This window comes from Ipomoea triloba, chromosome 4 (assembly GCF_003576645.1).
Source record: "Ipomoea triloba cultivar NCNSP0323 chromosome 4, ASM357664v1".
Classification (NCBI taxonomy): domain Eukaryota; kingdom Viridiplantae; phylum Streptophyta; class Magnoliopsida; order Solanales; family Convolvulaceae; genus Ipomoea; species Ipomoea triloba.
The window spans coordinates 11,949,311-11,960,404 of NC_044919.1; the positions used below are offsets into that span (position 1 = coordinate 11,949,311).

At 34.5% G+C, this 11,094-nt stretch overlaps 1 protein-coding gene across 1 annotated transcript; it reads right to left on the minus strand.

Moving 5' to 3' along the window:
- LOC116014812 (auxin-induced protein PCNT115-like) lies at positions 1 to 1,916 on the minus strand. The gene is made up of 5 exons (XM_031254767.1): positions 1,649 to 1,916; positions 1,316 to 1,516; positions 851 to 1,023; positions 658 to 760; positions 1 to 562 (listed from the first exon to the last, which is right to left on the minus strand). The coding sequence occupies exons 1-5, from the start codon at positions 1,862 to 1,864 to the stop codon at positions 230 to 232; spliced, it is 1,026 nt and encodes a 341-aa protein (XP_031110627.1). The 5' UTR covers positions 1,865 to 1,916; the 3' UTR covers positions 1 to 229.
- Positions 1,917 to 11,094: the final 9,178 nt, after the last annotated feature.

Below are 11,094 nucleotides of genomic sequence, written 5' to 3' on the forward strand. Positions count from 1 at the left end.
GATATAAAGACACTGTAATATATTATATGTGAAAACAGCATTCCTCAAGTAATAGTAATACAGAGCTACTGAAGATACTCAAAAAAAGAGAAACCACAGGCAGAAGTTCAGTAGCTAATTTTATTCTCAAAAGCCGAATAGCCCACACTCTCTCAACAGCTTTCAGTCATACAAACAAACATTATTCGATCCGAACGTTTGTCCGAAAGTCCAGAAGAGCAGCATAGAATTATGCCGCTTTCCATGCTGACACAGGTGGGGTATCTGATTCTTTCCAAGTGTTCATGCCAGGCGGGTATCGGTCACCCTTGACAGCTGAGGCAATGCATTCGAGCTCAGAGATGTCGTTGGCTGTCAGTTTCACAGACAAAGCTCCGATGTTTTGGTTGAAGTTTTCGATCCGAGTGGTTCCCGGGATGGGACAGACATCGTTCCCTTGGTGATGCAACCAGGCCAGAGCAAGCTGTGAAGGGGTGCATCCCTTTTGTTCTGCCAGCTTGTTTATCCTCTCGTACAAGTTCGCGTTGTGCTCAGCGTTCTCACCGTGGAACCTTGGGAGATGCTGCAAAATTTAATTACAAATTTGAGTATGCAAACTAGAAATAAATAGCAGATGTTGTGCATATATTGTTCAATTTAAACACTGGCAAATTAAACCTTTCTGATATCGCCTTCTGAGAAGTTTTCGACCAGCTTTGCACCCGAGGACAAGAATCCTCGCCCCAGTGGACTATATGCTACAATTCCAATTCCAAGCTCTCTGAACCAATATTGGCAACAGTTAGAATTTTACATTTATAAAACATGAAACTTAATTAGCAGAAGAGATAGATAGGATAGGATGGTGGACCTGCAAGTAGGTATAATTTCTTCTTCCACATCTCTTGCCCACAGAGACCACTCTATCTGCACAGCTGTTATAGGATGAACAGCATGTGCTCTTCTGATTGTTGCAGCTGAAGCCTCCGATAGGCCTATGTATTTGATTTTCCCTTCTTCGACCAATTTCTTAAGCTCTCCCATCTTCAAAAATGTTGAAAACAGGATAAGAATATGCTTAATAAAGAGACTCAAAAGTATAGCTGTCCCACGAGTCTGGCAGTATTTGGGAGAAAGAGATCAAGTTTCAAACTCGGCAATGAAAGTGAGAGAATTATGTCCAAAGTGAATAGATCCTTTGTATGCACCTGTATTTGGCCGTGTCTAAATTTTGAGAAAATTTGTTCCAAATTCTCATGGTTTCACTTTTTGACTTTAAAGATCATTATATATTCTATCCATCCATAAATAGGCAACAGAGGAATGAGGATCATACCGTTACTTCAATAGGGACGCGAGTATCAACACGATGCTGATAGTAGAGGTCGATGCAGTCGACCTCAAGCCTTTTCAAGCTTGCCTCACAAGCAGCTCTTACATATTCTGGATCCCCACGAATGTCAATGCCCCCTTCCCCAAAAGAGTATGCAAACTTTGTTGCCAATTGTACCTTTTCTCTTACCCCTCCTTTCAAAGCCTGCAAAAACATACACACATTCCATGATTTCAAATGCCAACCATTATAACCACCATCAAATCATCAATACTTTGTTATGTTTACATTCTCAACTTTGTTGGTGAGAGATGAGAAAGTGAAAGCCATAGATACCTTGCCAAGGAGGATTTCGTTGGTGTGCGGGCCATACATATCGGAGGTGTCGAGCAAGGTGACGCCGGAATGAATGGCGTGGTGAATGAGCTTGATCATATCTTCATCAGGCTTGGGCGGGCCATAGAAGCAGGACATCCCCATACAGCCAAGACCCTGCGCAGATACTTCCAGGCCCTGCGAACCCAGCTTCATCCTCGGCACATTTGTTGCCATTGTAGAGTGTAGTAAAACCTCACTAACTGTTTTCTTCCCCTTTTTTGGAGCAGTGGCAAGTAAAGATGGAGTGATTGTTGGGAGTGGTGAGTTTGAGCAGCCAAATATAAAGAGACCCCCCAGCCCGCCAGCGTTGAAAGGCGGCCATGGTGGAAATTAAAAAATCCCCGTGTCAGCCTATCGGGAAGGCTGGAAAAGTAGAAACGTGACAAAGTATTAAAAATAAAATATTGTATGCAACAGGAAATTCCATGTTACTTAATTATTATTATATCTTGTAAGAAACTAAGAAACGACCAATCCTCTCTCCGGCTGCGTTGTTGCTACTTGCTAGAGCTGGGCTCTAAGAATTTGCCATCAAAGGAATCTAATGCAAATCCTCCATCCACGTATATTACAGGGAAAACGGTACGACACTTTTGACTTCTGAACTAGAAATTGTGTCCGATAAGTTAATTTAAAATAAATTTAGATTATTAAATTTTGTATCATAAGATTTATAGGTGGCAATTCATTTTAGTCTTTTTTTTTTTCTTTCAAAACATTCCCCTCTAGTCTTAGTATTATTGTGACATTACCGTTGTTTATCCTCTATCAACAAAGCAGTTTAAATGTCGTTAAATATCAAGGGCATTTTAGTATTCAATACAAAATATAACGGGTCAACGCACTTTGTATTAAAAAAATCGAACTATCTTTGTATTTAATTTAATGGCATTCCAACGATTTTTTTTTAAAAACAAACAAGAAACTGTGATTCATTTGTTATCAAAAAATTCAGATTACACACAAGAGGATTAACGCTCCAAGTTCTGGTATCCAGATTATGGCCAACTGTTTTGGCCAGTAAATGAGCAAGGCTATAAATCTAGGACGAAAAATGGAATTAACTATTGTTCATAATATTGCACTTTTAATAACAAGTGTTATATAATTGTCAAACTTCATTAACAAATGAGATTACTTTTATTATTTAGAATTAATATTCACTATTAGAAATAATGTTCTCATAGAGAGAATGAAACTTTAACCATAAATATTGATTCTAAATGACAAAAAATAACCTCATAAAAAGAGTTTGCTAACATAATTTGATAATAATATAACAATATGGACTAAAAGTGCAATAGACAATATTAAAAAAAAAAAACATAAGAAATAAAATGGAAAAATAATAAAATGTACTACCCCGATCCTCTAGGTGTTCTAATTTTATTGTGGAGAAAATGTAAAAAATAAAACAAAAATTGTGACCAATTTTTGTCTATATCATGTTACAACAGCAATAACAGCTTCTTTTTTTTTTTTTTGAATACTACTAACTCTGTTACAATGCACAAGAGTCAGTATTGACTCCACTGACTCCCGTATAAAGGGAAGGGTTTGATGCCACTGGACCACAAGGTTAAAAACGGGATTTAGTATTACTCTAACTCATATTACACCTTTAGTCCTATATCATATTATAGAGTTTTTTGCATTTTTAGTCCCACGACTATAGTGTCACTATTAGAATTGATCCACGACTTTCAAACTTTGCAATTTCAGTCCACGACTATTATTTTTTTTGCAAAAATGATCCTTCCGGCAGCTTTTGTTCGCCGGAAAAAAATTCCGGCGAATTTTCCGATCAATTTTTCGCCGGAAAAAAAATTGTGCATATTTTTTGTCATTTTTTCGACGATTTTTTTTCCCTTTCAAGCATGGTTAAAGTGGACATTTACATGGTTAAAAAAAATTCCCTTTCAAGTAAGAAAACATCGATTGTCATCTTCAACACACCATCTATTGGCGAAAAAAAAACTAATTCATTTCTAAAACGTATGCGATCATGTCAGCCTAGACTCCAAGATTATTTTGATTTTGGTAAAGTAATTAAAAATTACTTTCAATGTAGTATATGTTCATAGATTACTTTCTCAACCTACTGAAGCACAAAGAGTCAACAGTTGCCTCCACTGAGGCTTGAACTCACTCCTATCATCCATGTGGGAGTGTAAACTGGGACATAGGGTGTCATTAGACCACAAGGTCTTTTTGCATGTAGCCAATTTAATCATTTAGAAATTAATTGTTTTAACTTTAATTAGTTTACCAAAAATAAAATAATTTTAGAGTCTAGGCTGATGCGATCTCATGCTTTTTAAAAATGAATTAGTTTTTTTTTTAAAATAGATGGCGTGTTGAAGATGACAATCGATGTTTTCTTGCTTGAAAGGGAAATTTTTCAACAATGTATATGTCCATTTTGACCATGCTTAAAAAGGAAAAAAAATTTCGGCCAAAAAATGACAAAAAATCTGTCCAATTTTTTTTCCGACAAAAAATTGACGGAAAATTCGCCGGAATTTTTTCCGACAAGAAAAAGCTGCCAGAAGGACCATTTTTGCAAAAAAAAAACAATAGTCGTGGACCAAAATTGCAAAGTTTAAAAGTCGTGGATCAATTCTAATAGTGCCACTATAGTCGTGGGACTAAAAATGCAAAAAACTCTCATATTATATTACCAATTAACTTTTGTTGTGTAAAATTCATCTTCTTTTTACAATTTCTTGTACTTTTTGAATTCCAATTTGTATATTTAATTGTAAAATATTTAATGTAGTTTTGAATTATATAGATCTTATTAACTAATAGTATGTTAAATTTTATTAAAAAAAATACATCATAAATTGCTTGGTCAAGTTTTATTGTAATAATAAATTATATAAAATGAAACTATTAGAGTATAATATTGTATTATACACACAAAAACTCAATGAACTTTAATTACTTATTAGCAATTAGCAAACCCTTTGGGACCTGCAGATTAGTGACTAAGGGTATGTTTGGTTCATCAATTTACACACTAGGAATGTGAATCAAAATCATAGTTAGTGTTTGATTGACAACTTTTTAAAAATTAAAACAATTATGGGATTTGATTATCCTTTTAATTAAAAATCTCATTCCCTAATTAAAAGGTGTATCATTCCATCTTATTGGTAATCTAATTTTTAACCTTGGATTAATACTTTTAAATTTTATTTTAATTTTTTTTTTTTGGTTCATATTGGTGGTTTGGATGTCATTATAGAATCATACATAACCAAACATCAATATTAGTATTCATTCCAATTCCACTCTACTACCAAACATTCAAAATACTTTTATCAAAACCTATTCACATTACTAAGTATTTGATTTCCATTCAAATTCTTATTCGCATGTTTGAACTAAACACACCCTAATTTGACATGGAGGTGTGAAATTTTTTATTTTTTATTTTTTGGATTCTAGAAGGAGAAGAATTATTTTCAATATGAATACAAAATAGATTGATGAGTAGAACTACTCAAGATATTTCACATTGTGATATACATTATTAAAAGAAAAATAAAATAAAAAATAACAATAGTGGAAGAGAAGGAAGTTGGATAAGGGAAATGAATCCGACAAGGTTAACATATAAGTGGCATTTTTCTATGTTTTAAGTTTCAATATTTTAATTTATAGATTCTAGAAGTTTTGTTTTTTCCAAGGTACGTCTTCTGTGATAAATGGTTGTCAAACCCGTGTTGGGCCGACTGGGCTTGGGCCTCTCCTACAGGACCAAGAGTGGTCCTGTCTTAAAACAATTGTTATACCATGACGGAGGTCCATCTTGCATTGTGAACCTTGGTCTAAAAACTATATGTCTATACTATATATATTATGTACTGATAAAGTAAATACGCACTGAAGATGGTCAACGTACGGTCAAGAATACTTTATTATTTATTTTAATAGGGAGTAGCCGGTCAACATAACAATGTGGGTTAGGGGTTCCCGAGCTACAATGCTATTTCGTTGTGAAATTAGCCAAAAGTCCTTTCCCTAACATTATATGCGGTATTTATAAGGCTTCAGGGGTCAAATCCCGGTTCCTCGACATGGTGGCCGCGTGGCGAGCATGCACGGGTTATTCCAATAACCCTATATGACGAGGCCAAATGTAAGATGGTTTCGGAGCGATGCCCTCGTGAGTGAAGATCGGGATGCGGAGATAGATTTACCCGGTCTAAGCTCGCAGCAATATAGACCAGTTGGGTACTGGCCTAATTGACGTAATAGAGCAGGGCGCTAAGACAAGGTCGGTTGGACGGGAAACCGACCGATTAAGACTGAGAATCGGATCAGAGCTCGGTATCGTACCAGGTGATGTCATCCGGGCAATATTCCCTATCAAGTAGCCCCCCTATTTTGGTCCTGGACCAGACTTGCGGGAAGGGCCAGGCTAAGAACCCTGTTGCACGGAGCTCGTGGCAGGACTGCACGCAAGGGCTTACGCAGGGATGGCATCATCTTTTTCCCAAATTGAGGGCACGTGTCAAGTGACGGGGGGTTATCGGTATTGGCGCTAGGTTAGAATTTTGAATAGTGGGCTTAAAGCAGAGATAACCACTTTGCGCTACCCGCAACACAAAGACCGGAGCCCCCCAACCTGCTAGCCTTGAACTGCAATTTAAGTCAGCTACTGCTTCTTCTCATCGACTTGCCCACAGACTAATGGTACGCTTTTCTTTTTGTTCACCGCTCTTTCCGTTTATCATTAGGCACTCTGAGCGTAAGGTTAGTTTAAAGCTGTTTCGGTCGCCTCATCTAAGACGTCTTTACTCTTAAAGTGAAGGCATGCCCGACTCAGATAGCCAGAACCTCTCTGTCCGGGATTGTGATGATTCGATGGAAGTTGGCTCTTTCACGGTCTCTTTTTATGACTTGGTCATTCATGCGGTCGAGACATACTCGGACAGACTGGACGAGCACTCCCGAACTCTAATCTCAAATCTTGAGGGCCACGCCACTTCTACCTCCAGTGAAGCCGAAACCCGGCATGTCACCGCGCCATTGGTGAATGAGGACGTCGGGACCTAGAAAAGATAGCGGAAGCGAAAACCAACAAAGTTGAGGTGTTATGCTACATCTAAGCCTAGACAAAGCCTAGATGCTAAGGCAGTCTACAAATCCATAAATCCTCAAGTGTCTAACCAAACATTCATTATTGCAACCATAGAATCTTAAGCTAAGGCACACAGCCACCAGTCTAAAACAACTGAAGTAAAACTAATACTTAAAAGATAGCAGGACTATATGCACTAACGCGCTCACGAGCTGGTCCTACTCCATACCTGAAAACATTTTAGAATAATTAGCAAAGAACGCTAAGTAAAACCTCATTCTCACTCGTAAAGATACAATAGTATACATTGGTAGTGAAATAGGTTTCCACACAACGCATATAGATATATGTCAACGAAACCATCATTTATCTGACATCAAGAGACTCAACTCAATAAGCTGAACAAGGCGTAAACCAAAGACTTCTCAACAGAACTCAATATCAAAGGAACAACTCCAAATACCATAAGACAAGAGACTAAATAACCAAGTACTCAAGACAAGAACACAATCCCAACAATATCATGAATAAACATAACAACCAAACAAGCATATCCCAATGCTCATACATAAGAAAATACATATATACATGCATACATAATATAGGGCTTTAGGCTTAGTTCCAACCTTACACCATTCCAACCGAAACACCAATCCATCCGAGTCGCTAGTCCATCTGAAACACCAATCCAACCACAACACCAAGCGGGACTGCAACTCTCAACCTCCTATCCAATTGAGTCAAAGCTCTTACCTCCTATCCAATTGAGCCGAAGCTCTTACCTCTAATCCACAAGACAAAGTTCACATATCACAATATCAAGGAGCCAAAGCTCAATTACCTCCAATCCATAGGAGTCGAAGCTCAATTGCCTCCAATCCAAGGGTTTTACACATAAGTATAGAACTCAAGGAATACTTCTCAAGAATCCAAAGATCATAATATGTATACGAATCTCATATCCAATGCCAAAGGAGAATATTTGTACATAGGCAAATTATTTAATAAATCAATGTCAAAGGCAAATTATATTGCGACAGATAAATATTTATATTTAGTATACTTAAAGGTATATTTTTAATGCATTAAAGGTTAATTTTAAATAATATATCTAAAATGAATATTTAGTATAATAAAAATGAACCTTCAAAAAATAAACATTTAATGTATTAAAATTAAACGTTCAACATATTAAAAATAAATTTTATGTCAATGGTCTGCCTTACAAGGTAAATCACGATTCATGATATATATATATCTATAGATATAGATAAGACCTATATTGATCGTTTCATGGGTAAAGATCCATGAGACGTATTTAAAATGGGTTTAAATTCAATTTCGGTACAATGAATTAAAGAATAGTACGCAAATAGACACTCTATCACAAATTATAACATGAACCAAGGTCCACCATGTGCATTGTAAACTCTAGTCCAAATTATGTATTTAAAATTAATGTATTATATATATTCTTTAATTTCAATTAATAGATTATGAGTTAATACCACAAATGGTCCTCTGACTATTGGGCTAGTATTCCTTTTAGTCATTGACTTTCAATTCTACCACAAACACGTACCTTGACTTTCATTTTTGACAACAAATAGTCTTGTGTTAAAATTTCTATTAAATGGGTGTTAAATCTATGAGTATTATTGTCAAATCAATTAATATGATTATGATTACCTATTTTAGATAGTTAGGAGGGTTAATTTAATATGAATGTGATCCATGGATTGCTCATTTAGCCTAATGTCACGTCTATGCCCAATCCAAGTATCTCAATATCATCAATTGTAATTGTTAAATAATGCATTTTGGGAAAACTCCCAGCCGAGTTGGCCAGACAATTGGCTTGATAACGACAAGCTTTCATGTTTGATTTTCGGTATGAGCTGCTTATTAGACTTATTAGTTTGAGTCAATAAGCTACGGGCAAGCTACCTATGCTGGTTTAATTACCTCATTGTAGTCTTCTTTCGTATAGGTCACGAGGTGGGTTTCATCCCGGACACACATCTTGGTAGTTAATGCTGATTTTCCGTAAATTAAAAAAATAAATATGTTTTGACAATATTAAAAAAAATTCTCTCATATATTTTAATTGATTAAAAATGTGATCTTATCCTAACTATATATTTATAAGAGTTAATACCACAAATGGTCCTCTGACTATTAAGCTAGTACTCCTTTTAGTCATCGACTTTCAATTCGACCACAAATGGTCCTCTGACTTTCATTTTTGACCACATATAGTCTTTCGTTAAGATTTCTGTTAAATAGGTATTAAATCTAGGGGTAATATCGTCAAATTGATTAATATTATTATGATTACTTCTTTTTGAGAATTATATGACACCATAATTAATTTCAAACATTAATAAACATTAAGTTAATAAATATAATAACAAAAAGGACGTGAAAAATCACATAAATGAACAAACTAAAAAAATTCCATGATTAATGTTCGCAATTTGTATTTGATTAATTATATTAATTCAATGGTGGTGACCTTCAGTTATGTCCCAAACAAAATGTTTGCAATGGTGGTGACCTTCAGTTATGTCCCAAACAAAATGTTTGATCGATTAATGAAGAGTGAAAACTATTAATCAGCCATGTATGAACAACCATGGAAGAGTGAAAACTATTAATCAGCCATGTATGAACAACCATGAAAATTATGGAAACAAGGTTTTAAAAAAAATGAACAACCATGAAAATTATGGAAACAAGGTTTTAAAAAAAATCTTCCATTTTAATCTGTTGGTTAAATTAAAAATAGATAGCTCTAATATTAAATTTTCATTTTGTACGCATAATTACGAGACTAATGTGTATTGTGTTTTTATTTAGGAGTATTTATATTTGTTAATTTTTTTCAATTATGTTTGTTGGTGAAAAATTGTAAACATTTTTATTTTATGACAATTATATATATCAATTTGACGATAATATCCCTAGATTTAACACATATTTAACATAATTTTTAATGGAGGACTATTTGTGGTCAAAAATAAAAGTTAGAGGACCATTTGTGGTCGAATTGAAAGTCGAGGACTAAAAGGAGTACTAGCCCAATAGTCAGAGGACCATTTGTGGTATTAACTCTATTTATAAATAAACTTTATATTACTAACTCTAATTTATATATGTTATTTTTCCCTATGCATTCTATCAACTTCTAGTGTTCACCTCCTGAATGGTAATAAAATTCTTTATATACACTGGTTGTTTATTAATTCGTCGATCCTACCACGAGTTAAAAAGGGAATCTACTCAATAATCAAATACAAATAATATCCAATAAAATATTATCACATAAGGAGATGAATATTATAAGGTAAATATACGATGAAAGTGTAGTGTTAATCATTTATTATTTGTTAAAGAATTTTTTGGAACTTGTGTATTAAACTTCATTGGTTAACAATAAATTCTATTCTTAAATTTTCAAAATAAGTATTTTTTTATTGTAATTTATCAACATATACCATAAAATTGTATCATCTATGTATTTGTTTGCCACTATAACTATGAGATTATTGTACTTTTGAAATAATGATAAATAATTATCTTTTAGAGATTTTTGTCTAAGAAGAATAATATTTTAGCTTAACAATATGAGAGTAATTTATATCTTTACAATAATTTTACTTTAAATTTTACAATATGATTTTTATATTTATTAAATTAATATTTATTAATATTTAAAATTAATTTTGTTTCCATATAATTCTCTAAAAGAAGTAATCATAATCATATTAAAATAACACACATAATTCTCTAACAGCACAGTTTGGTTCACGGAATGAATTTGGATGGAAAAGGAATATTATTCCACAGAGAATGGAATAGGTAAGGAATATAACCGGAATTGTATTATATTGTTTGGTTCGCTGAACGAATAGACTTTAAGAATTATATTCCAATGTTTGGTTGGTTAAATGAATAGAAATGGAATAGGTTTTAAGACATAATTTCCGGCTGTTTTGGTTGGTGTTGGTCCTGGAACTGAGGAGTTGCTATTGATTATGGCGTAAAAACTCCGGGTGGACTCCTTGCATGGTTTCAGAGCCTCATTCTCCCAAAGAGAGTGGCTTGCTCTTCTCTATTTTTTGGCTTTTTGTCCTCCGACATCTGTTGGGGATTGGGGAGTATTGTTTATGGTGTTTCTGGATTTTGAATGTGTTTAGAAGGAAGAAGCCAACATTTAGCAACCTTGCTGCATTTGATGTTTCAAACAATCGATTGTCCGGTGAACTTCCAAGCACACTGGGGGTTGTGTTTCCTTGGAAGTACTTAACAT